Below are 27,761 nucleotides of genomic sequence, written 5' to 3'. Positions count from 1 at the left end.
GGAATGTATAAGGACTCTCTTCTTTGGAGTGCCTCCAGATTGGCAATGTCACTTTTTAATATTAAAATATATTAAATACAGTATAAGTAGCAAATTATATTAATGCCATCTCAAATATCTTTTGAAGCTGTTTCCTCCATTATTTTATTTTGGGGAAAACCCAGTTTCTCAATGTAGTTTGAGGATTTCAGAAGAAGTGGTACATCAGTTTTAGCTTATGAGTTTCTTATTTTCAGGATCCTCTTGAACTAGAGACTTTGAGATAATGCCATCTTGTTGGAACTTGATATGACTGATTTTTAAAATAAAACACTGATGCTATTGTAAGTGAACAATTGTAAGCCTCAGGTGGCAATCTAAATTGGTGAATTTCACTCATAAAAGAGTGGTAAGTTCCAATTGATGCTCAGCGTGCACTTTTAGTAGTAAACCATGTAGAGTAAAACTGAAACTTCATTACCCTCTTTGAAAAGAAGAAATATTTTTTTTTGAGTGTCCTCAGTTGTCAGTGTTTGTTTATGTTCACAAACATAACAAGCATATTGATTTTTGTTCATTCACTTTGAGACTTGAACGATTTTAAATACACTGTATAAATTAGTCTCTGCACATTTTTGTTTGGCATGACAGATGTAGAGGAGACTCATAATAAATTAATGTCTCTCTGCTTTGACTTGTTCCCAGATAACACTGCTACAAGATGTTAAGGTGCTATTTTGCTTGCATTGAGTGTATACTATGATTAGTATTAATTCTTAATTAATTCTGGTTTGTGAGGACTGATGTTTTTAAAGTGGAGAAGATAGTGGTTTTCTGTGTCAAAAGCTAGGATAAAAGTAATTCACTATTGTTACAAAATGTTTATAAATAAACTTTAGACAGTGCTTTTCTGGCCTCTCCATTCAAAGTGCTTTACAGGTAATGGGGACTCCCCTCCACCACCACAAATCTGTATTCCCCCCCCTGGATGATGCAATGGCAGGCATAGTGCACAAAAACACTCACCACACATCAACTATCATTGGGGAGGAGAACATAGTAACAAAGCCAAGGAGGTCATGATTGGTACAGGAGGAATTTTTGCCAGGACACTGGGGTTAACGCCACTACTCTTGTCTATTTTCAGTGGCCCTTGAGCAATTTGATTGGCAATTGGCGTAGTTTGAAGTGGATCCTTTGTATCTTCTGAAACCTAGATCTAAGCTACCATTTTAGATCTGGGCTTATCCAAATGAAAAGACTGTAATATTGTTTGAATAAAATATTAGATTGATCTTTGAGGCTTTCTGACTTGTCATAAAATGTTGCAAAGAATACATTTGCTAGAAAGTCAATGATCTGTATTTTTACTACTCAGACTCCAAGTTCTCTGTGTCTGCATTAGGTGTTTGTATTGTATAATTTTGCCTGTGCCAAAACTCTGTTTTGTTGAGTTTCATTTGAATGTCTACTCACACAGATGTTCTTGTTGATCGGCTGTCTAGTTAGGGTGGGCTATTGAAATTCCCTTTTTTTTTTCTACTGTTCAGTGTGGAATGAACTTAGACTTGTTCCTTTAGTAAAAAGTGTCATGCACTTCTCTTTCTCCTGAATTTTCCAGGAGCTGTCAAGATTTCACAAGAAGAATGTTTTGGAAGATCATCTTCCTTATCTAGAATTCCCTGGTTCTGTGGTTTACAGTTATGAATCCCACGACTGCTCTTTTTTGTCCGAGGATTTGAGGTACACTTGCAATATTTTATTCTCTTTTAATTGAGACAAATTGAGGCAACACATTGCTAAATGCGAAAACGTGAAGATCTCTTATTGTGGCGGGGGTTTCCAGTTTTCAGTGTGTGCGTTTACTACGATTCCTTGTGAAAACTGCCTAAGGGCTTTGCTGCCTTTTGAAAATTGTTACTTTGGTGCATCTGGTTGATTTGCATTTGCTGTGATTCAGAACCGGCCTCACCCCAGGATCAGCTGTAGGGTTTGATATAGAATGGCCACCAAGCTTCATCAAGGGGAAAATGAAGAAAGTGGCCATGGTTCAGCTGTGTCCATCAGAGGAGAAGTGCTACCTTTTTCACATTTCTTCTATGGCAGGTTGGTACAGTAATTTAGGGCGCTATTTGTTTGCACACGCCAAATTTGTTCAGCAAGCAACATTGTATCTGTCTGAATTCATTGAACTAGTTAGTGGGAAACAGTTTTCAGGCTGTGCTGTATGTAAATTATTGCTGCTGGAGCAGAAACTTGTCTGAATGTACATTTTTTAGGGGATCAGGTTGTCCTCAAATGTTTACCTCTTGTCCTGCATTAAATCATGGTGTGAAAAAACTAAATCAGTTTTTAGAAAGTTTAAGGTGCTCCTGTAAGCTTTTCTGCTTTTGATAAAATGATTTAGCCCCCTGAGTTATCGCTCCACTCAATGTATATGAGCAAAACTCCTTTATTTAAGTAAAGGATTATTTAAGATGTTGATCTTATTATGCCACTTTGCTACAATTGTTACTTATGTTGTTGTCAGAATTTTAAAAGAAACTTTCCATAGAATTCTTTTGGTTGCCCAAACGTCAAGTTTTTGTGATCTACCCATAGATTTGATTCTCTTGTTAGAACTGCCATGTTTGTAGTATACTGGATGTCTTCATGATTTCATGTCATAAGCTGAGTATTAACATGCCAGCACTTTTCAGGATTTCCTGCTGGCCTGAAGAGGTTGCTCCAAGATGAAACTATCAGAAAAGTAGGGGTTGGAATAGATGGAGACATGTGGAAACTAATGAGTGACTTTGACATCAAAATGAAGAGCACTGTGGAACTTGGAGATTTAGCTAACAAAAAAGTAGGTGTGCATTTATAATTTTTTTGGTTTGAATTTGGTATTATTATCAATAATCTGTAAAAGTCTACAGGTTTGAGACTTTGTGACCTTACCTTTGTCCCTGGAGTTATTTTCAATAGTGGGTGGGTGTGCTTTACACTCTCCCCAATAATTTTATTGTTTTATTTTAAGAGAACCCTGTATTTTCCTTCAATTTGTCTGCTGCAGCTTCTTTAGCAAAAACACTCCATTGCATTATAAGATGCAGCTTAAGGACTGCAGGATTTCTCTTTTTATAATCTAAGTAAAAACTGTTTGAATTACATTAAATGAAACAAATAAACATATTTCTTCTTTGGAAGGATGCTCTAAGTTACTTTCCTACTGTAAATCTACTATATATTTTGTGTCCAATAACAATAACAAGGATAACAAATCGTTAGTTGAAATGGCAGTTTTCACTAATCCTGACCTGCCTTTGGTTAAAGGGCTACAATGTTTTTTTTTATTTTGATATGTTACTTGGTGCAGCTCAGATGTCTGGAAAAGTGGAGTCTGGACAGCCTCGTGAAGCACTTGTTCCAAAAGCAGCTTCTGAAAGATAAGTCTGTTCGCTGCAGCAGGTGGGATGACTTTATTCTAGCCGAGGACCAGAAGAAATATGCAGCAACCGATGCCTATGTGAGTTTATGCAGTCTGGCATCTTTACTGTTCTCTTTTCTGATCTGACTTGATAAAACACAGATCTGGAGAAGATTATATCCATCCATTTCTTTTAGTAGTGGTTGAAATCCCTTTATGTGGTGCCTTGCGAAAGTATTCATCCCTTTCCAATGATGCCCCATTTTGTTTTATTACATGTGAAATTAATTAATGACAAAGAATGGCACCTAGATGAACTGGCATAAAATGTTCAGTCTTGGGTAGAGTGCTGATTGAACTCTGTGGCCCCTATGGGCCACGTTTGAGACTGAGCCAAGCTTTTAGTCAACTGGGGCCAATGTTTCTCATGTAGCGGCACACGGCTGGACACAGCAATAACTCCTAGGGCCAGACCTGCGACCTTGCAGCAACACCAGACTCAAAGAGACGGGCATATTTGAGGACTGCACGTCTGGGTCCTCATCTTCCCAATGCTGAGCAGGAGTGGTTGGGAGTTACATTGAATAACACTTAAAATAATAATTTTGAATAACATAAAATAGAAAAATATTGTTGATTCTAGATTGAAACAAACACTACCAACAACACTGCTTCATGTTTTTATCTGAGCAACGTGTTTATGTTCATGTCTTTTAATGGATGGGAATGCCACTAAGAGGAAAGGATTCAAATATCTGTAAGATGTACAGTATATGAGGTTAACATAAAATTTATTTTTGTGTGATCAGGCTGGACTCATTATCTATAAAAAGCTGGAGAAAATGGATTCTGGTAAGTTAGAATACCACGGTGGGTTTCACTCATTGTGGTCTATTTCCAAGAACGGTGTTCTGTAATATAGAGCCTTAATACTGTAACAGAAAAATGCAAAATGCCAAATATTATTACTCTGTATCTTCTTAATCTACATTGTACATTGTGTACAAAGGCACACAGTCTTTGGTAATGCTTTAAATTAGAGGTTGTTAATGCCATTTATAGATGGAATATATTACTAAAGTATTCACAGTGATATGGATGTAATGAAACACACTTCTGCTGTAGGCTAATTATACAGTATGTTAGTAACAAAACCCTTATCCTTACCAGAGCCACACCTAACCTATACACCTAACCCTAGTGTAGCATAAAGTGTATAATAGATAATAACAGTCATTTTATATTTCATTTGCCAAGTTTAATTAAGCAAATCCTAAAATATAAACCAATCTTATTTGCTCCTGGATTTCCTGGATCTTTTGGCATAGACTAAAACTTCAACACAGAATGAATTATATCTAAAAAAGTCACTCTGATTTGCAGCAAGAAAAAAAGCATACTATGTAATCATTGTTAAGTTTCACACTGACATTTTTTAACTGCAACAGCTTCGAAGCTGATATCTGTTGTGAGTTTGGAAAAACTATTTCTTAGAAATTGTTTTTTTTTGGTGCCAGAAATGAATTTGGAATGGAAGGACTAAGGTGAAAATGATACACATCTTATTCAACTGCTGTGAAGACGCTTATATCCATATTATACTAGAAGTGGGTAACTGAATAACTGGCATTCATTTTCAATGATTTTCATTTTATTTTAAGCCACAATGTAATTACACATTATGATCTTTAAACAGTGTATTAATCCATTTGGTCATTTTTATTGCCAGAAACATTTTAACACGTTTTTAACAATAGCTGAAAAATACTGTAGGAAGATGCCTTTGTTATTGAATTGTTTTCAGAACTAAGGTGCCAAACATTACAATCAGTGATCAGTGGAAAATGAATATTCATGCTTTAGAATAAAGGGGATGAAAATGATTAGCTCGTATTACCTACAGTTTCATGTTGCATTAAATGGTTCTTTGGGTTTTGTGCGGCTCTTTGTTATGTTATCTTGTTGTTTTTCAGATATTTAGGAACAGTGGCAAAGACACAATGTCAGTTATAAAATTTGTGAGCCAAATTAAACATTCTCACAAATCAGAGCCTTTTTGTTAGAACTGGGGTGAAACTGTTCAGTGTGTGAATAGCACCCAGATGGAATGTCATGCATTAAGATGCTTAACAGCACTTCCTTATCCAGCTGTCCTTTTTACTTGTAACTGCTGAATTGTATACATTGTTTCATATTGTAGTTTGTTTTGTGTTTTTATGTTTAACATATATTTTGAGTCTTTTTTAAATGCAGAAGCTGAATGAGTGTCAATAAATAATGGGATTTGAATACTGTTTTATGGAGGGATATGAGTTATTCTGACATAGTCAGTCTGTGACTCTTCTTCTTCTTTTTCACAGGCTTAGTCCCAGACTGTCCTGGGGTCAGCTGCTTTGGTTGCCCTTCTCCACTTGTCTCTGTCGAGCACATCTTCCTCACTCACTTCACATACCTCCATATCTTTTCTCACACAATCTATCCATCTCTTTCTAGGCCTGCCTCTTCCCCTGTTACCTTCCACCTCAAATTCCATCTAATCACAGTCTTGTACATTTTGCACTTTAACTTTCTAGGAATTTTCCTGTCACAGATTATTCCAGTTATTTCTCTCCACTTGTTCCATCCAGCTTTCACTCTTTGTTTTACTGCCTCCAGTGTTTCTCCTCCCTTTACCAGTTTTGATCCAAGGTATTTAAAGCCATCAACCTGCTTCAGTTTTCCTCCATTTGTCTCCTCAACATTGGTCATAGTATCTCCTCTTCTCTCCATTACCATTATTTCAGATTTTTCTGCATTCATTTTCAGTCCACCCTTTTCCAGACTCCTCTGCCGTTTGAACCCTTTCACCTGTAGTTCTATTTCTGAATCTGCCATCAGTGACACATCATCAGCAAAGATGAGTTCCCAAGGCACTTTTGTTCTTACCTCCTCTGTCAGTGTGTCAATGATGTTTATAAAAAGGAAAGGACTTAGTGCTGATCCTTGGTGTACTCCAACTGTGATGTCAAACTTTTGTCTCTCCCCGTTGTGTGACCATCTTCGTAGTTGCATCTCTATGGGTTGCTTGAACTAACTTCACCATGCTTTCTGGTACTCCTTTCTTCCTCAAGCACCAATACACCACCTCTCTGGGCACACGGTCATATGCCTTCTCCAAGTCCAGAAAGGCCACATACAGCTTTTTCCCTTTCTCTAGTGTCTTCTCCTGTAACTGTCTCATCACAAAAATGGCATCTGTTGTGCTTTTCCCCGCTGAGAATCCAAATTGTGAGTTGTGGATCCTGACTATCTTCCTGAGTCTCTTGTCCAGAATTTTTTCCAGGATTTTCAATCCATGTTCCAGAAGTTTTATTCCTCTATAGTTTTTACACTCCATTGGGTCTCTTTTCTCCTTGTAGATGGTAACCATACTGCTTTTTGTCCATTTTTCTGGAATTCTCTCTTCCTTTGCAATATTGTTTAACAATCTCGTCAGCCACTGAATCCCCTCTTCATCGAGGTTCTTAAAGTGTTCTGCTGCTATTCCTGATGGTCCAGTTGCTTTGCCCACTTTCATCTCTTTGATAGCTTCTGTCACTTCCTTTACTGAAATATCTTGGATTGGTCCACACACTACGTCTGCCTCCACTAGAATCTCCCTCTCATTTTCTACATTTAAAAGATTTTTGAAGTACTCCAGCCATCTTTGCTTGATCTGTTCTTCTTTAATCAAGACTCTGCCTTCTCCATCCTTGAGTACTGCCACCCGGATAACATATTTTTTCTGTCTCGCTCTATGTTTAGCAATCTTGTAGATTTGGTCCTCTCCTTCCTTTGTTTCAAGTTTCTCATACCATTCTTTCCAGGCTCTTTCCTTTGCTCTTGCTACACTTCTTTTTGCTACCTTTTGCTACCTTCTTTAGTCTCTTATATTCTTGTAATTCTCCAAGGCATCTTTCAGTGCCTTTTATGCTTTTTTCTTTTCCTTTCTTTTCCTTCAGTGTTTCCTGAACTTCCATATCCCACCACCACTCTTGGTTTTTCCTCGGTTTTCCTCCTCTTGTCTTTCCACAAACCCTGGTAGCAGCCTCTTCTAGGATGTGGCTCATCTCAGTCCACTCTTCTTCAACTGAAGGCTCCTCTTTGTTGTTTTTCATTTCTCTCACCAGCCTGTTGAAATCTACTTTGTTTTCTCTCAGTTTCCACACTTTTGTTCGTGCTGGGTGTTTTTTCTGCTTTATTCTTCACTCCTTCAATTTTGTGATGTGCATCACCAGTAGCCTGTGTTTTCTAGTAACAGCCTCATAGGGCAGGACTTTAGCATCTTGGACTTTTGCTCTATCAATTCTTCTCACTAATATGTGGTCTATTTGGGTATCATGGCCTCCACTCCTGTATGTCACCTTTTGCTCATAATTCTTTGTGAACCCTGTGTCAAGAAGTCAGTCTGTGACTCAAGCATGCAAAATGTTTAATTTTCTTATGTTTCATTACGTGTCTCCTAATAGGTGGGATAAAGTTGCATCTAGATATCAAGGAAAAGCTCATGCAGTTCTCCAGTGAAATTCAGGAGCTGGCTGGCCAGATTCCTGATAAAATCAGTGACACGAAAAGGTTTGAAACTTTCATAAACTGTTGCATATACAGTACATCACTTAATTTTTTCAAACATGATATTCAATGGTGATTTTACAAACATGCTGTGATTGATGGAAACAGAAGTGAGGTTTAAAATCTCTATTGCACTATGTGTTTTGTTTGGAATATGGAACAGTTTTACATTGATGTTTTCTCATTATTGCCTAACAACTCACCTGTGCAATGAACAGTGAATGCTTCTTGAAATTTCTGGCATTTAAAAATTGAATTGAATTACCACAGGTTTTTCTATCTCAAGACCTGACAGATCAATGGAACATGAATGTTTTGCCTCTTATTTTAAAAAAGTTGAATTGTTTCACAGCATGTCTTCCCTTGATCTTTAATATAGAAGTAGCAGAATTTGTTTTGTAAACAGCAGACCAGATTTGTTGTTTTTATGTCTTCCTGACATTGATTGATCTGAGATGTAAATTAAGGAGCTCTAATCAAATGCCAGTCAAGTTTTCTTTGCAACGAGAGTGTTCTGCACTTTGTGACTATTGTTTTTTCAAATGTTGTTATGCTCTCTCTCTGTTGATTGGCATACCCAGTGCTTCCGAGCTTGTGGACGGTATGGCTGAGAAACTGGGGGCTTTAAGATGGCTGGTGTTTGGGGGCAGTTCTCAGGTTACAACAGAAGAAGAACATGATCCCGAATTGTGCAGAGAGAAAACCTGCAGCACCAAGGACACTCAGAAACCTGACGGCAAGACCCAAAGAGCTGCCTTTGAACGGGGAATACCTGCAGCCCATGATCTCAGTCATTCAATTGTGAAGGCCGTCAAACTTTCTTCAGGCGACGTAGAGCCAGCGGAAGCTGAGAGCAAGCCTCAAGATTGTAAGTCAGCTTCTAGGGAATGTGTCATGTCCCTGGACATTTCTGAGTACGAGCTTGATGAGCTGGAGAGGCAGGCTATGCAGAAAGCTATGGGAGAAGAGTCTATAATGGAGCACCAGGTAAGGGAATCCCATAGGATGCTGCGTGTAGGAGTTTTCTATAAGGTGTTGTTGACGTAAGTAGATGGAGTAAATAAAGAGGGAAAGAAACACACTGGGTGTACTTTTGTTTCTAAAGTGGCGAAATAGTTTTGCCAAATGCTATCACATCCTTGCCCTTCATAATCCCACTCTCACTTATCGTTAGTTTCTCCTCTGGGAGAATTTGCACCAGTATGTCCCTCAGTGTATTGCATTATCATTAACGGCCAGCCTGACTGTGACCCTGTGGTTTGAATGTTTAGGAGTACTCTCTATGTGCTGCATTGCCCGAAGCTTTTGTAACCAAAGGAAATCACAGCATAAAGTATTTGCATACTAGAAACATGTACAGTAGCTCAGTCACAACCTGTAACAACCATTATTTCCATGATTAGGCCGCAGTGGACGAAGGCGCTGACCTGTCCTATGTTGTTGAAAGTGATGAAGAACTGGAACGTGAAATGCTTCAGGTACTGAAGGATGTGCAAATGCTGTATTTGTCACAGGCTCACCACTAGTCATTGGAGCTTTTAGTTTGTGGACATCTTGTTTAAATCAGGCTTTGAAGTACAAAATCATCATAATGCCATTTATGGGCAAGCTGATCTCTGTTAATTATTATGTTGTTTTGTGAAAAGTCTGGCTCTCATCACTTTGTTTCTGATATGGATTCTTCTCTTCCCAGTGTATGGATGAGATGGACAGGGGGAAATGTTTGGACAGTGAACTGTGTGGAGGTGACCAGAGCAGAGAGCAGACAGATACCATAACGGTCAAGGAGGAGGAGGAGGATGATGAAGGCATTGAGGAAGAGGAGGAGGAGTTTGGTAATTGTTTGCTTCAGTCATTTGTCTACTCTTTGTTTGAAGAGTATTGAATTTGGTAAATAGAACGTCCTGGTAAATTGTGTTTGCCTTTATCAAATTCTACAGACTTTCAGTAGGTTTCTTTCAGTGTATGCATTATTAGATGTAGTTGGGTTATCAAAAGCCATTTTGATATCTGTTGTCTGCTTGTGAAAACTGGCTTTAAAATGTCGGTGTTTACTGGGATATTGAAAACCATTCTTGTCTATAAATTCTTGGGCTCAAAGCACAAAAATAAAGAGGATAGAATTCAACTGTGATCAAATTATTGATTTTTGAACCTTACTTAAATCACATATGTCTTATAAATCCTTCACAGAAGGAAAAACCTCTTTCAGTACACTGAAGTGTAACGGTTACAGTGTGGTGTGAATCGTAATCTTTTGGCTTCAATTAACAGAAGCAGCTGTGAATATTTTTTTTCTGTTGTTGAGATGTTGGATTGAATCCACATTCATGTTTCCTTAAGATCCTTCTCTCCCTGAACCAAACTCCAAGCAAATTAAATGCCTGAAGACTTATTTTGGCCATTCCAGTTTCAAACCGTGAGTATTGATCTTAAACAATGCAAGTATTTTTGCATGTGTTTTTCCAAACAGCTTAACTGCACGGATAGGTTAAGAGAAACAAAATTTGAAGATGTAATACAAATAATTATTAATGTATCCACAATTTATTACAACACTTCCTGAAACTGCATCAGTAAAAAAACAACTGTTTCTTTTGATAAGAAAAGTTGCATTAGGCATTAAGTAACAAACACAATCCACACATTATATAAATATACATGGTAAATCAGTAGAAACTAATTGACACCAACTTGATAATGGCACACTCATCAGACTTGTAGTTCTGCTAAGTACAAAATGCAATTTTATATAACAGTAGTTAATTAAAAGCTTTTTATGACTGGTTTATTAAAGAATAGATGCAAATCTCCCTTCTAAAAATTGTGAAGAACATGTAAACAAAATAAAGCTATCAGGAACAAGCAACAAAAATCCTGATCATCATTAAGAACTTTGAAACTTAAACTTAAATCTAGTGTAAATCTGAAATGCGTCATGCGAGCACTGTATCAATTTGTTAACCTTCATGAGAGACCGGGCTGCTGGTCAACATCAGAATCTGCACAGTGGGTTTCAAAAATATTCACACCCCTTGGACTTTTACACATTTTATTGTGTAGTTTGGGTCAGAAAGTATTTACATGGGATTTTTTGCCATTGATCGATACAAAACACTTTATAATGTCAAAATGAAAACAAAATTCTACAGATACTCCTAAGTTATCACTGAGTGCTTCAGTGTGAAGACTGGAAGAATGTTTCTGCAAAAAATAAAACTGATTCTGCTGCTGCCGTCACTAGTTACAGTACATCAATAACGATGAGTGAGCCAGTTATTGGGGTCCAGTGTGCTCAAACCATGGCCTCATCTGTCTGTAAATTCTGATAGGACTTGCTAACGAGAGGTTTCCTGTACAGTACAAACTATGGATTTTGATACTTGCTCCACAGTGCTCTGGAGGCTGTTGGCGATTTTAGGACAGCAGTTTTAGGGGTTTCCTTGACAGCTCTTGTCATTTTCTGTCAGTTTAGTATGTTTTTCTTGGCTGACCCAGGCTTGACTGATTGGTAGTTATAGCTGTGGTTTCTTTCTTCATCAACTTATTACATACTGTTAATATTAGTATGCCCAGATTTGTTCTGTGGCCTTTATGGCTTCAAAATTGCCTGCTTGTCTAAATATAAAATGCTTTGGTTTTCATCCTGACTATTAACTACTAACTCCAGGTGTTGAAGTAAGTGAAAATGATTTTGAGTGCCTATTTTTCCAACATCAAACACTTGACCAGCTGTCAGCCAATTGTTTCAGTAGTTTTGCTCCTTCAACATCATCAGTTTGAAATGATTATTCGAGGTCCTAGTGACAATCCCAGTTTAGACTTCACTTTTCCAATACATTTAGACGGCACTGTCACCGCTGTTGCATTTCAGTTTTCAGTGGCTGTTCTCCAGGGTTTTGCACTTTATCATTGAAACCTTGAAACATTAGCCACAGGTAAATCAGAAATGATTTTATTTCAGTTCTTGATTTAATGACATTTTTTATTTGCGATTTTATTTGTATTTTTATGTGTCTGGAAAACAGGTCTGAAGACTGCAGGTGTTTAAAAATAGATAATACTAGTTAACTCCATACATACGTTCCTTGTCTTTCACACTTTCAAAAAAAAATTGCTAATCCAATGCCAATTCAGTGACATTTATGGCTGACTGTTGTCTAGTTCACTAAGAGTATGCCAATTTCCATTCCATTTAATATAGAATTAAAAAGTTTACTTTTGTTATTTGTTTTTCATTTCAGTTCCCTCTTTGTTTTGTCTGCTGTGCTTTTATCAATTATTTAATGCTGATATTTTATTTTATTTTCTGTCTTTCTTTCAGTTTGTCTCTTTGTAAAATCACAATTCCTTGGAAATCTTCTGTTGAAGTTATATTGAGCTAACAGTTAATCCTGACAGAGCTGTACTTTGTTGGACATAAAGTAGCCCTGCAGCTTTTTGGATGAGTACAGCAGAGCAAATGATGTATAAACAAGGGGCACCTGACAATGAATTCAATGAATCCTGCAGCAGATTAGATTGGTAAATGTGATGGATTGGCTGCTACAACATTACCTATTGCCTGCTTATGTATAGTTTTCCTTGAGCCGTAGTTAGGTTTTCCAATTTTGATCAGGGTGAATTAAATTGTAATAATAGTAGAAATCCCTAGTGGAAGCTTTGAGCCATTTGTTGACGTTATTAACGTACGTGTACTGTATTGTAATAGATGTATAAGACATTTTGCATAGCAGAGCAAACTTTTTTGTTCGTTTTCTGTAGTTTGGCATTCGTTAGTTAAAAAAATCAATTAAGGCCTTTTACATCTTAACTTTTGGGACTTCATTATGTTTTGTTTCCTACTTTTGAACACATAACTGGCACATGTATGTTGTGTAGAAAGTGATTACTGTTTCCGGTAGGTGTTATATTAAAGTTTGCAAATACTTCTGGTGACGTTCAGTTGGGTCTTATCTCTCTGGGTAATCCTTCTTGTACTCTGTATAAGAAATGAAAATGGATTTTGTTTACTTTCAGAGTACAATGGAAAGTGATTCACTCAGTGCTTCAGGAAAGGAGAGATAACCTTGTTGTCATGGCAACAGGTGAGCCGTGTTTCCTGAATAATGACAATTGACAAAATATCAATTATGTTTACCTTGTACAAAATGGAGATATTACAGAATGGAGAATAGGGTGCATTCAGGACCTAAGGAAAAGTATCCTACATGTCCTTACTGTTTTATATTCTTTTCTAGTGCTGGAGTGTTTAATGAATATGGATCTCAGAATTGCACTTGCACATGCTTGCTGTTTTGCTCTTCCATCCACAGAATAGTTCAGATGTACTTATCACATACTTTTTAACTTAGTATGTGTTCACTCCTTTTGGTGAGGTGGAAAATGGTGTTAGGTTGGTTAAATCCACAAAACTAGAAACTGTTCTTACTACTGAGTTAAGTAGCAGAAAGGCACATTTTATAGCCACAATATATGCAATATATATGTAAATGAGACCTTTAGCTTGCAGTATACTGTATGAGGGTTGTCATTTATTATATAATATGCTTTGCAAAAGTTTTCACATTTTGAAGCTTTTAAAGTTTGCAGTAAGGACACTTTGAAGTAGGATTTAATATACAGAATGTTATATAGACAACCTCCACTACATATTCAAAGCAAAAATAAAACATAAAGAACTAAATAGATAATATAAATAATAGTAAGATCTCGATTGTTTAAGTGTTCACACCCTTTGCAACGGCAAGCCAAAATTAATTTCGTTGCACAAAATTACCTCAGTGAGCCACACAATTAGGGCCTCTGCCTGTGTGCAATAATAGTGGATCTCATTATTTCAGAATAAAAACACCTGTCTCTGTGAGGTCCCTCAGTGAGGTAGTGAATTTCAATCACAGATTCAGCCATGCAGACCAATGAACGTTCAGAACAACTCGGATTACATTGTATAAAGCCACAGATCAGGAGAAGTGTCTAAAAACATTTCAGTTTCTAAGACCCATCATGTTTTTTTGAGCATGGTAAATTTGTGTTGTCATTAGTTCAGAGTAACAGAGGTCCATGGCTGGACCTCTGTGACCCCATGGGTCAACAATATCTTTCAGACAGTTAGCTTGTATTGAACTTAAAAAAAAACATTTTAAATCTTGCATGGGGTTTGCAAACAGAGCACCTAAGTGATACTGCAGGTATTTTGCAAAATGTTCTATGGTCAGACAAGATGAAATGGGAACTTTCTAGTCTAAAATTAAAGCAATCTGGCACAAATACAGCATAGTACATCACTTGGTTGACCCTATCCCTATTGTCAGGCATAGGTGGCAGCATTATGTCGTAGTTACAAAAGGACCAAAGTACTGATAATTCTTACTGGAAAACTGCTTCAAACCTAAAACTTAAAACAAAAATACAAAAGAATACAAAACTGAATGTCTTTGCGTTACCCTGTGAAAGTTGCAACTTGAATTCTAGTAGGTACCTGCGGGAAGACATAAAAACTACAGTCCAAAAGTGATCCCAAAGCAACTTCAGAGAGCTTGTGCAGATCTGCAAAGAATAAGGCGCAAAAATTGCTCCGAGCCAGTGTGTAAAGTCTGAGGGGAATGTGGCTGTTAATTGCTGCCAGAGTGGCATACAGGAAATATTGAGTTCACAGTCTGAATACACCATAGGAATGATGATGATAATAATAATAATAATAAGTCAATGTTTCTTTATTAGCCCTATACAATTTCTTGCATTAGGAATTCATCTTTTCGCATACCCCAGCTTTTCTCCATGGAGACACAGACACACAGACAGGGAGAGAAGCTTGGGGTCAGAGCGCAGAGTCTGCCATTGTACGGCGCCCCTGGAGCAGTTGGGGTTAAGGGCCTTGCTCAGGGGCCCAACGGAGTAGGATTCCTCTGCCGGCTGCGGGATTTGAACCGGCAACCTTCCAGTCACAGGCGCAGATCCTTAGCCACAGAGCCACCTCTCCGAGCCACAGAGCCACCTTTAAGCAATTAATAATGATAATAATTGCTTACACTTATATAGCGCTTTTCTCCACTCAAAGCGCTTTACAGGTAATGGGGACTCCCCTCCAGCACCACCAATGTGCAGCATCCACCTGGATGATGGATATGGATAGTTTGCACGATTCTGTATATGTATAATTTAAGTGTTTTCATATAGGCTCTTTGTTGCATTCCTGCTTGTATTTCATTATCTTCTTTAAGGAGCCATGTCAAAATACAGAATGTATCCTTAGCTTGACCTGCATTCTGCTTAATACATTTTAAAGTTGCAGGTTTTGGCTGTAATTTTGCACTTGGTCTTTGCGATTGAACATTGCACAAAAGTTTCAAAGACTGTGTACTGCACATTTAGATGTATAGGCATGTCTGATGGATATTGTAATGCTCGGGTGCCTGGGAAATTGTTTTAGGGTGCAAAATTGTAAGTGTTTTTTGCTGTCTTTGATAGATACACAAACCGCTTAACTTTTAACTTCCGGCAAAATGAAAACAAAATACCCTTTCAGAAGAAAGCTATTTTGTGTCCTTGTCTGATAAACAGTTCCTCAAATGTCTAAGTCAATGTGCTTTTACTGTGCTGTTACTCAGCTGGACTGCTGTTTTTGTTCTGTGAAGGTTATGGGAAGAGCTTGTGCTTTCAGTTCCCCCCAGTATACTGTGGAGGAGTTGGCATTGTCATCTCTCCTCTTATTGCTCTCATGGAGGACCAAGTGCTTCAGCTGAAGTGAGTGGCCTATCGCCTTTATTTTGTGTTACTCCAGGGGCTGTGTGGTTTAATTGCTTTTTTTTTGTAAATGTTTTTCTTGCACCTTACCACTTTTTGTAAAAGGTACAGAGCAAAATGTACACTTGTTCTATTATTTTGTATGGCCCAAATTTCTTATGACTTCTGCAACCACCACTGGACTTATTATAAGATGGTTTAGCCTCATTGACACATGACTGGTAGTTTTGAGCAGAGTTGGTCTAAGATAGCTCACAGAAGTGGTGAGGCTCTTATGGATACCTAAGAATAACAAGGCAGAAATAATTGCTTTTGCATAGCCAACTTTTTCAAGTGATGGACCGATCTGGATTTGTAGTGTGTCCGCTGCTCTTACAAGAGAAAGGCAGCAGATTGTGTCCATAACATAACCTCAAGAGAGGGCTGCTAGACACGTCTGACAGGCATGCAGCTGCGGGAGCACAGAGCAAGCGGTAGAGAGAGGCTGAAGCAGTGAATGCGAGAACAGGCAAGCGTTGTCCAGGCAAACGCAGTCCAGAGCTGTAAATGGGGGCAAGAAAGTTCTAAAACCAAGAGACACAGTACAGAGCACCAGAATATAATCCAGAGAATGAAGTCAGGGCAAAGGGTCCAGAAACAAAGAGAACTTGGGATAAAGCTTGAAAAGCAGCAAACTCTATGACTGCGCTCTCCAGCACTGCCAGATCACAGTTTATGCAGTCTTGAACCACCTGAGGTGGGCATGGTGGAAAATTTCCACCAGGTGGTGCAAGACTCCTGTTGAATTAAAGACACTTAAAGACAGGTGGCCGGCTACTGTTTAAATACTAGTTCGCCTCCCAATCAATGATTTTAGCCCTTAACGTATAAAATATGGATATAATTGCAAATTTAATTTCATCATAATTTTTTTAAAGTTTAAATTCATTTATCCAACCAATTATAAGTTATTCCCCAAGGGTTTGTTCTGAATGCCTTTAATGGAAAACCTTTTCTTAGAAGTGAGTGTGTGAATAAGGTGAGTTTTTTGTATACTCATGGCTAAAGCTGTAGTCCAACATATTACTATTGTATGACATTGTGAGGAGGCAAGCCTTTGTAGTTGGATATTCCAACTTTAATTTTAGAGTTCTAGTTTAAAATAGATGACAGAACATCTAGGTTATATCATGGTTTACAGTGTATATATTCCAGAAAACATCAGGAGTTTAAGATCAGATAGATCAAAGGCATGTCCTGTTTTTTTTTCAGGATGTCTAACATTCCAGCATGTTTCCTTGGATCAGCTCAGACAGACAATGTCTTTATGGATTTAAAAAGGTAAGTTCTGGTGAGTTTTTGTCATTGGATATACCATATTATTTATTAATAACATATATGAGAGGAGTATAGTGTAGGTATAGTGATTGTCATAGATCCGATTATCATTAGTATCCAATCTATAAAAAATGAAAATAAGCCTATACCCCATTTGGTGGTCAGTTGTTATAATTTTTGGTACAAGAATTGCTCAGATGTTTATTGAAATATCTCAGGAAATAAATTTCAAGAAAGCAGATGATGCAGAAAGTTGATTGTTACAGACATTCATGACTGGAAAATATGTTTCCTGATTTCAACCATTGACGTATAATTACCATTTGCATATGAACTTTCTATTTTAGAGGCCACTCAGTGCATTACTTAAAAGAATTTTACAAGTAGCTTCTTCCAAAGTGAAAGCTTAGTCGTGAGGATTTCGTACTCAGATCCCAATTCTTTTAAAAATCAATTTCAGTTAAATTTAATTGAAATTCCAGGGCAGGGCAGTTTTTAAAACTATATCGTCTGTTCAGACCTGACATTGGTCAGGTGGTGCAGTACCAGTCCAGTCGCAGAAGCTGTTTTATTTAATTTAATCCTTATGCCTTTGAATCCCAGTGCTCCGGCAACTTCCTCTTAAAGCACTTAGCGTCAAACTTTGCATATAAGATGTATGCAAAACCTTACCTTGGGTTCCATATGAAGATTTCACCCAATCCACTCCAACCTATACCTGGTACTTATCTGTACACGTTTTTGGAGTGTCTTATAATAGAGCACTTTGGTGCATTGTGGCTGTGATTATGTGTTTGGCTTGACTTCTTAATAGGTCTACCCACAGCTAAAAAATATTTTTTTAAAGACGGATGGAGACGGGGATAACCGTAAACTGCAGTTTACTTGAGTTCATTTACAGAAATTGGTTTTCAAAGACATACAGCTAAATTAAATTTTTCTAGGTCTACAACTGTGACAGCATGGTCAGATTATATTTCTCACATCAGGACTCTTTTTCAGTATCCCCCTTTCCTGTTTTTTTGCATGTGCGTTTTTTTTTGTTTTCATACTGTGTGCATTGTTTTCAAAGCAAGTTGTCAGTATGCTTTAATATGAATTTGTATGGGTTGTCAGTCACATTTGTGAAATCCTCAGTAAAATAATGTGAAATGTGAGGTTATTTGTGGTGATCTGCTATCTCTTGTCTGAAGGGGCCATTTTCGAGTGGTATACATGACTCCAGAGTTTTGCTCAGGCAACGCGGCACTGATCAAACAGCTTGACAGTGATGTCGGTAAGTCACAACCGTTGTGCATGCTTAAACTGCCTGTTCTCTCAGTAGGTGGCCCTGCTGATCGAGTCTGAAGTCTATGGGACACCTTTCCTTTTCCTATGAGGACATCAGAAGGGGTTATTGCTGAGTTAATGAACCAGGAAAGCAGCAAATTGGTTTCACGAGTAATTATATAGCCCTTGGCATTTTCTCAGTCAGTAGGTCTTGATGTATTACAGGGAATCCAAGTCAACAAAGATGGATTGTTTAAATTGTTTAAATTGTTTAAATTAGGTAGTTCTCAATTTAAGCAGCAAACATGTTCCTGAAAAGTGCAGCCTAAATCCAAAAAGCATAAATTAAAAAATAATGTCTTAAAAGAATGGATGTAAATAAAGGAGGATGCTTTCCAGCCCCACTCCCAACAAAGGGCTGAAGACCCAAATAAAAACATTTGCACTTTTTTATTAATGTGAGATGAAGTCATTTTTAAAATAACATGGTGGGGTGTAGGCTCCAGTGGGCCTGTGACCTTGGATTGAATAAAGCAGTTTGAAAATGGATGGATGGTTTAAAATGCTTCAAGAACAAATTTGATTTAATTGGTAATTTAACAGGTCCGAGGCAGGATACCACATGGACAGAACACCGGTCCATTTCCGGGCACACACAGACACAAGCATATACACATTCACACCAGGGCCAAATTTAACAGAAACCAATTAATATACCAGACTGTCTTTGGACTGTGAAACCAGAAGACCAGGAAGAAACCTAGGCGGACAGGTGGAGAACATACAAACTCCGTACAGGAGCTGAACCCAGGGCCCTAATGCCTAATGCGGCAGAAATGCTAACCACTGCTCCACCATGTTGTGTTTAACCAAATGCTCACAAATTAAGAGCATGTACTGTAAATCAACAGTTTGCCTTTTCTTTATTTCTGATTGCCACAAGAAAATACAGGTCCCTCTTCAGGGTGTTTTGTAGAACATTGCACTTGTGAGTCCCCCATGCAGCTTATTAAATGCCATAGCTTAAACAGTAAAATGCCAAAAAAACATAGTTTCCATCAAATTTGATGTGATGTATTCCTTATGCTGTGAAGAAAGATATATTGACTGTCTGAGCTTAGCACCTAATTAAGCACAGTAGATTCAGATCACTTCTGTGTGCCGGTTGCTGTGAAAGTTAATCATTTTTTTACTTCACTACGTTGTTCTGCCACTGAATCATTAAAGGAGTTACTATCGGCAGGAAATTGCTGCTTTTTCACATATGCTTTGCACATCTATTAGTTTTCCTCACTTTAAGTCTGCTCTGGCAGGTAGTGATAACAGTGTTGTATGACGGGATGTACTGCAGCAGCCCCTGAAGATGAAGTTCTTTAGTCAATAAGTAACTGACAAAAATTAGTGTTATGCAATGGTAATTGCATATGCTTTTTTCACCCGGAGTATAATTCACAGTATGTTTGGTTTTAGACAATGCATTCTACTGGTAAAAGAGTATTTTCCTGTATTTTTACACTCAGCAGTAATCTAAGTGTCTTCCATGGTTGAATTGTTCTGTTTTCTTTCATGTTCCTCTGCCTAGGTAGTTTGCTGTACAGAGCAACCAGTGCAAAGCTTCCGAAAAGACATTTGATACACTTGTGAAATGTGTCCATCAGGCACCACAATGTTTCACAGACACAGGGGTATTGTGTGACAATAATGTAAAACAATAAACTTTGAAAACTTTGTTTTAGGTTTTGTTGATACAGTATATCCTAGAAAAATGGTGAATAATATATGTACATCCCCATTTGGAATAGCCCAATGTTTTTCACATCTCAGATCACAGCTAGGAACTCTGGGATCACACTGACCTCACTGAATCTCACCCATGGGGTTTCAGTGGTCACTCTGTCACTGAGAGAGCCCGAGCCGCCTAAACTCACCCATGAACCCGCCATCATAAAGCGCAGTGTGCAAGCACATTATATTCTTTCTGCTTCCTCACTGTGATAATATTGTGCATGCTGATTGTAGTGACCACGTAAATGCACTGTGTGTTTGTGTGTGGTTCTTCCAGGCATCACACTGTTAGCAATAGATGAAGCTCACTGTATCTCTGAATGGGGCCATGACTTCAGGAGCGCTTACAGAAGCCTTGGGTTTTTAAAGAACATACTTCCTGATGTAAGTAAATTTACCATTTTCACCTGAGCTTTAACCAGTTGACTTTGAAAACCCAGCAGAATGTGTCGATCAGAAATGCTGAGATATCACATAACCAGATTCACTTTCATGAAGCTGCCAACAAACAAGAAGGCAGTGGCTTGGATTAGAGTTACATCAGATGGAACAGAAATTGATATCATTTTCCTAGCAGGAAAACGTTTGTTTCTTTCTGAATGGTAACTGTTAAAATTGTTTAAACAAAGCGTATATACTTAAATTTTATACTTAATACTTAAATACAGTTAAGTGGAAAACCTATGGATTTGTTTTTCCTACACTGTTTACCCTTTTTTGTTTAGTCTTGTTAATTGGTTAATATGAGTATTTTCTGACTTTTGGTACAATCTTCATTCATTTCAGTGAAAATTCATTTTTAAAATTTTAGACCGGCAACAGTGATTGTACTGTGTGACATTCACCCCTTTTGTGCTGTTTGTGTGTTTTCTGAGCCGGCTCTTTTCCTTGGGCAGGTTCCTATTGTGGCCCTGACAGCCACAGCGAGCCCCTCGATTCGCCAGGACATCGTGAAAAGCCTGCACCTGGCCAACCCACAGATCACCTGCACCAGCTTCGACCGGCCCAACCTCTTTCTAGACGTGCGCAGGAAATCTGGCGACGTCGTCAAGGACCTGAAGCACTTCCTCATCAGAAAGACGCCGTACGTGCACATCACAGTGCCACAACATTTAGAAAAGCATTTGAGGAGTTTTTTCTTTTAAGGAGAAGATTGCTTTTTATGATGGAATCTATGAAGTTAGAGAATTGGATAATAACAGCGATTTTTGTTTTTATTTTAGAAGTTGTACCATATACAGTATATGCCTTTGGGAAATACACCTTCTTTGCTAAATTATTTTAAAATTTGGGATTTCAATTGGGCATCATGTCTACGACCTCTGTAGCATTTGGGCAAGACACAAACGTGACCGCTTATAGCCCGCTTTGTCGGCTGATGTGCTAAAAGCTCCAAGGTGCCTTACAGGAGAGGTCACACTGATTGGTGGAGCCGTGTTGCTCCCTGACATCACTGCATGCTTCCATTCATCCGGGAAGCTAATTTTCATTATTATGGTAATACAGTTTAGTATTATTACACACTGCGTGTGTTCCCAGGTGTTACGCAAAGAGTGTTTTATGTCCAACTTGAAGTTGTCTTTGGATGGAATACTGCAGAATTAAGGAAAGAGATATGGGGAAGACTGTGGAATGGGTTTATTAATATGTGGTGGTCCTTGAATAATGTGGGACGAGCTGTCTGAAAACCTGTTGTTGAAGCAGTTTAATTTTTTTCCTGTTAGATTGGATCATGAATTTGAAGGCTCTACCATTGTCTACTGCCCTTCAAGAAAATTAACTGAAACGGTTTCAGCCGAACTAACAAAACTGGGTGTTACTTGTGGAGCTTATCACGCTGGTATGGGAGTCAAGAGTAGGAGGGAGACACACCACAAGTTTGTGAGAGATGAGATCCAGGTAGGTGGAATCTTTCCTGTGCAACGTCTACTGTAGCTGGATTTGTTGTCATCATGAATAAACATTGAGAATGAGTAACCCTTTTCTTCTGGGAATTAATTTTGTGTCTTTCTCAGAACCTCTTTTTGTGAGCACAAGTTTATGATTTGTAATTTGCATTCTATCTGGGTCTGCATTATTTGTGTAATCAAAGGTCTGGATATGTGGAGTTTTGTGACTGAGACAAGAAATGGGCCTCCAAAAAGAGAGAAATCCTTGTAAGTCTTAACTTTGATCTTTCGTGTGGTTTTCAGTGTGTTGTTGCCACCATTGCTTTTGGAATGGGAATAAACAAGCCTGACATCCGCAAGGTCATCCACTATGGAGCACCAAAAGAGATGGAGTCTTATTACCAGGAAATTGGGCGAGCAGGAAGAGATGGGTTGCCCAGTACCTGTCATGTAGTGTGGGGCTCTTCAGACATGGTTTTAAATAGGTACTTTTCTTGTATACAAGCCAATGAATGTCAATAATGGAGGTCTTTGTAAAGTCAAGTGCTATGAAATTCCTGGCAGCTTTCTTTTAATGGGTTTTAAAGAAATCAAAACTTTAACACCTGGGAATTAAAAAAATCATCCTGATAGTATTTTGCTGTGACTGGTTTTTGTCCTGTCTGTTGGATTCTGATCCTTACATACAATACAGAGCTTTTGAAAGTTTTGTTTTTTATTATGTTTTGTTGTTTTCTAACCTTTCTGGAATTACCTTCTGGTAGTCAATACAATGTACAGTATATTTCCTCCACAGGCATCTCCTGAGCAGTGTAAAAAGTGAAACGTTTCGAGGATATAAGCTAAAAATGATGGCGAAAATGGAGCAGTATCTTAACTCCTGCAAATGTAGAAGGAAGTAAGTCCATTTGGAGAGTTTTGTGATAATTCACTTTTTAGTTTTTCTCAAGATAGAGTTGAGTAATTCTGAAAGTCAAACATAGATTGTGTACTGAGAAAAAAAAGTCACTGTTAATGAAAACACTGAAAAGTGTAGTGAAGGCAGACAGTGATGAGGTTGCCCCCTTTTTAGGAGATTGATAAAAGCCTTGAGGTCTTTATTTCAGTACTGAAGCAAAGCATTGTGCAGGATTTTTTTAAACCTGTTCTAGCTGTGTCCTAGCTGGGTTTCCTTAATAGCCAGGTACGAAAATATCTAGCGACAAGCACAGTTCAATACCTACTTCCTCATCTCAATAAATTTCTCCATCCTGCAATTGAAGTGGCAGTTAGAGTGACTTCTTCTGCCCCCTGTCTCCTGTCAGACACTTATAGTTTCATAGTTTCTTGAACTATTTGTAGTTATCAGCAGTCTACATATTATTTATATCAGAATCTCAAAGACATGTTTTTAACAAAAATTGTTAAGCATAAGCAATGCTTTGTAGGTACAAAGTCATCAATGCATCTAGTTATAGTTATAGTTAGTTATAGCATTAAGATAAAGGCATAAGGTTACCAATGTTCAGCTTACAGTTATGTTATACAAAAGATATAGAAAAACCGAAAATATTCCTTCAGTAGCATTCACTTCTTTACATGACCTGCTATACGTTTTTATACTGTACATTTCAAGTATGAAAACTTATTTTGTTTTCTCCAGCTTGTGGAACCTAAAATGAATCAAAACTTTTACACAGGGAGCTATTCCTCGTATAAATTCACAATTATAGTCTTATTAGTTCTCCCCACAAAAAGTTTGAATTGTTGAGTTTTAGAAAGTGTTACTGTGTGTACTATTCTCATCTGCGTTCATACTCTAAAATCTTTCATGTAGACTAATCCTGTCCCACTTCGAGGATAGACAGCTACGAAAGGTCACCTCTGGCATCATGGGGACAAGCAAATGTTGTGACAACTGCAGATCAGGGTGAGTACTAAGCTGGTGCCCTGTTGCATCCTTTGTAATCCAGAGCTAATTCATCGAAGAGTCATTTGTCTTTGAACATCAAAGATACCTTAAATCTAAGCACTTCCTCTTTAATCATATTGTCTCAATCTGATATTGCTGTACAGTTGTATGTATTGTATTGTATTTCAAAGTGTTGTATTTTAGTTCCAGTCTAGTGCCACCCAGCTTGGCTTTGAGTTTTTGATTGAAGGGGGGAATTAGGATCACTCTGCAGGGGTGTCTTTCAGGTCAGTATATAGCTCTGATGTAGAAGACAGTGAGCCCAGCCTACAGGACTTTGGGAAGGAAGCCCATCAGCTGATGGGTGCCGTCAGTGCTCTGGGAGGAAAGTTTGGCACCTCTGTTCCCATCCTTTTCCTCCGTGGATCTGTGAGTACTTCCTGCAGCATTTCCTGTGTAGAATCACAGAGCAAGACACTTAGACATTGCCTCTCTATAATGCTGCTTTCATCCATATTTCAAAGCTTTGATTCCTTTAACTTATCCCCGGAAGCAGACAGTGCTTTCAATCTACTTGCTTGCACCTGCGAAGTACTGTGTCGACACAAAGCTGTTTTTTAAGGGATAGAGATGAATAAATAGTAGATAGCCTTGATTTTGAGTGTGCAACAAACCCATTATACTTGAAAATGTGTAGAAGCCTCCTTAAACTTGAATGATCACTTATTTTCAATTTCTTATGATCTTGTATTGTTTCCTAATCAGTGCTCCTTCCCCCTGCTGAGTACTGATTTGCTTCATATACCTCTTACAGTGTATCTCTGTATAAGAATCTAGTAGAATGTATAAATTAACGTATATACTTTTTTTATTTATTTTTTTATTCCCACTATTGCCCAGTAAGCAGTTTTGCTAAAAGCATTAATTTTTAATTAGTAATTAAGTGTATTTACAGTATATAGTGGATGATGTGTGGCATTCATTATGCATCTGCAGCCCCAGTACACAGCAGATCAGGCAGAGAAGTAAGAATTTGGAATTAAAGGGAATCTTTTATGCCATCTGGATTATGCCAAGCACAGACTGGAATTTAGGGAGGACACCGGGATTAACACTCCTCCTCTTATAAATGCTGTTGGGAGATCTTTAATAACCAAGCATTCAGGATTTCAATTTAATGTTGTTCCCTAAGTATAGTATCTCTGGTACCACAGTGAGTTCTGTTCACCATACTGAGACATTGGTTTGGCAGTTGTGTCCCAGAGAAAAGAGCATCTGCCAATAACATAATGGTTGCATTACCAACTCATCACATGTGTTTAAAATGCATCTTGTGTCTGTTATGCATCAGCATTCCCAGCGGTTACCAGACCGATTCCGCAAGCATTGCCTGTTTGGCTCTGGGAAAAACATTCCGGATACCTGGTGGAAAGCCCTGGCCAGACAGCTCATCTCCGAGGAGTACATGAAGGAAGACTCTGGTCAGAACAGGTTCGCCACCATCTGTAGTCTCACTCCGAAGGTATGCTTCGCTAATTACAAACTCCTCTTCTTTCCTAGCTGGGGAGAAGAAATAGACTTGACCTTTCTCGGTAGTCCTTTTCCATTCTCGGGCTCCACTGTTGTGACATTAAATTAACTTGCTGTCTAGATAATGTAAGCCATTGGTGCTTTTTCCCCATAACATTTACGTAGTACAAAACCTTTTATAACCACATAAAGATGTGTTCAAGTTCTGGAAATGCAGAAGAAAAAAGTACATTCAGATTATGCAGTTGTAAATCATATACATTTAGTCAAGAAGCTGCATTTTTTGAGTTAAGAAATCATGAAAAAAACAACAATTTTCATGAAAATGTAGCACCCTGTTAGCTCTGCAATTAAAACAGACCTGCAGGCCATTTAAACAGTAAAAAGGCAATTTTTACAGGATTACCAGCTTTAAGCATGCCATGATGGTCAGTTAATTTGTTTTCATTTGACCTTTTATTACATTTTGTTCTGGATTTTAAGTAACTTGGCACCTAATCACTACAAGCAATGTATCAGCATTATTCAACATATTTTTTTCTTTTGGATTTGCCACTTGCTAATGCTACTGTTGATCCAAATGTCCTTCTGTGTTTTTTTTTCTTATTTCTGCTGCTGTTTGAGAGTTTACCTTGATTTAAACTGATGGATAGAAAGAAGGTAAATGGCAGTGCTATACCTTTATGCAGCAATATATAATAATTATAAAAAGCTGCCAAGTCCTATATTTTTTCTGTGGAAGTAAAAGCAGTAAGATCAAAGCAACTCCTGACAGAAAGAAGACAGAGGGCTGCCTGGAGGAGTGACGTCTCCCGGAGGCCTTTTCAGGTTTGGGTTTGGGGGATTGGCCTCAGTTAGAAATTGTGGTGAAGGTGGGTAAGCAGACATGTCAGAGGGAGGTGTTCACCCCTTTTGGGGTCGCTCCTGTACAGAGCTGAACCTGCACCTGGAGCAAGTGCTGTTACTGACAAACCTACTCGCAAGTCCTTGCTTTCTGTTCCTTAAATACAAAAGGGAAATTATTAAATCCGAAGTGAACATTTTCTGATTCTTTTTAATTTGCAAGAGATTTATCCCGTGGTGGCCATTCTTACAAAGTTTAAACGTCCTATTGAAAGACAAAAAAAAAAAAAACAACCCCAGCACACTGGCAGAATGCAATTTGTTGCCAAAAAAATCTGTTAGCTGTTAGTGGTTAGGTTTTGGCAGGTGTAAAATAAAAAAGTAAGCTTTCAGGTGATCTTATATGTGAGCTCGAGGGTGTAAATTAAAGACTTAAGTTAAGGACATCCTTCACCAGGCCTCAGTACAGCAGTGAGATGTGAGATATTAGTGTTGACAGCAAGAGTCACATCAATCCATCCATCAGTGCAGTGGGGTTCCCAGTTAGAGTTTTTATTATAATTTTCTATTCCTGTTTTTAAAAAATGATGAAAAAAGGAAGAATAAATTCAATCTCTATTATGCACATCAAGAGCATACTGTAACAGCCTTCTATTTTCTATTTATTAAAATGTTTCTCAATAATTTAAATTGTTATCTATAGAGAATCAAGTATCAGTTTCCTTTGGAAACATACTGACAAACGATAGAAATGCAACAGTTTTGAGGTTCAGAAATAGAAATGGAAACAGAAATGGATTCACTGTTCTTTTCATGTTTCCCCTTTGAAATATTTGATATTGACACTTAAAATGGACAAAAAATGTTACAATGTTTTAAGGGTCAGATCAAATGTTTTTTTCCAAACTGACAACAACAAACGGAATTATGACAACCTGTGTTAGTTATATAGTTAGCAAAAATCATGATGGATATGACCACGTTCTCCTGAGTAATGATGATCACCTACAGTAGTTGTTATTGGCATATTTGAATGCAGCTAGTTTGGGAAAGACGTTACTGAGATGATGAGATGTTCGGCTTCAACAAACAGCCGTCTGGTCCAGAGAAAGTGCCTTTTTTTACATGTTTTTTCATTTGTAATTTGTATTGTAAATTTCAATTTCATTTGTAAGTAATACATACCATTATGATGTATGACATATATTAAAGTTAATACCAACTTCTACACATTACTTGATTACATACTGTAGGTCAAGTGCCTAATAATGTATGAGTGATAGATAACTTTAATAATTAATTATTTTAATAAATAAATATTGTGTGCAGCTTTACAATATCATTTAACTCTATAAATAGGTGGAATTGTTGATTGACTATTTTGAATTAATTAAAATAAAAAATAAAAAATATTTGCTTGAAAATGATCTGCATAGTCAGAGGTCATTCAGGGGTAACATTGACAGCTGAGAAATGAAATTGCTGTCTTCTGTGGGACAGAGGGCGTATGAGG

At 37.8% G+C, this 27,761-nt stretch overlaps 1 protein-coding gene across 2 annotated transcripts in view; it reads left to right on the top strand.

Annotated features, from left to right (window-relative positions):
- The window catches only part of wrn (WRN RecQ like helicase), a 50,480-nt gene that overhangs the window by 1,158 nt on the left and 21,561 nt on the right, over window positions 1-27,761 (top strand). Inside the window, exons 3-24 of one of the 2 annotated variants that reach the window (XM_088629221.1) lie at window positions 1,601-1,722; window positions 1,940-2,085; window positions 2,679-2,827; window positions 3,338-3,487; window positions 4,198-4,240; window positions 7,876-7,981; window positions 8,560-8,965; window positions 9,382-9,456; window positions 9,672-9,813; window positions 10,322-10,397; window positions 12,998-13,065; window positions 15,616-15,724; window positions 16,976-17,044; window positions 18,235-18,317; window positions 20,373-20,479; window positions 20,992-21,179; window positions 21,820-21,994; window positions 22,288-22,469; window positions 22,781-22,882; window positions 23,801-23,893; window positions 24,163-24,304; window positions 25,227-25,397. In XM_088629221.1, coding sequence (XP_088485347.1) covers window positions 1,601-1,722; window positions 1,940-2,085; window positions 2,679-2,827; window positions 3,338-3,487; window positions 4,198-4,240; window positions 7,876-7,981; window positions 8,560-8,965; window positions 9,382-9,456; window positions 9,672-9,813; window positions 10,322-10,397; window positions 12,998-13,065; window positions 15,616-15,724; window positions 16,976-17,044; window positions 18,235-18,317; window positions 20,373-20,479; window positions 20,992-21,179; window positions 21,820-21,994; window positions 22,288-22,469; window positions 22,781-22,882; window positions 23,801-23,893; window positions 24,163-24,304; window positions 25,227-25,397 — 2,904 coding nt within the window. Of the gene's footprint in view, window positions 1-1,600; window positions 1,723-1,939; window positions 2,086-2,678; window positions 2,834-3,337; window positions 3,488-4,197; window positions 4,241-7,875; window positions 7,982-8,559; window positions 8,966-9,381; window positions 9,457-9,671; window positions 9,814-10,321; window positions 10,398-12,997; window positions 13,066-15,615; window positions 15,725-16,975; window positions 17,045-18,234; window positions 18,318-20,372; window positions 20,480-20,991; window positions 21,180-21,819; window positions 21,995-22,287; window positions 22,470-22,780; window positions 22,883-23,800; window positions 23,894-24,162; window positions 24,305-25,226; window positions 25,398-27,761 lie in introns of those variants that run through there. The other variant, XM_088629222.1, reaches the window with a different exon arrangement.

Source organism: Lepisosteus platostomus, chromosome 4 (genome assembly GCF_059453375.1).
Source record: "Lepisosteus platostomus isolate fLepPlt1 chromosome 4, fLepPlt1.hap1, whole genome shotgun sequence".
In the NCBI taxonomy this organism is placed as follows: Eukaryota; Metazoa; Chordata; class Actinopteri; order Semionotiformes; family Lepisosteidae; genus Lepisosteus; species Lepisosteus platostomus.
Note: the sequence above shows the minus strand (reverse complement) of the source record. Positions and strands in the feature narration are given on the sequence as shown.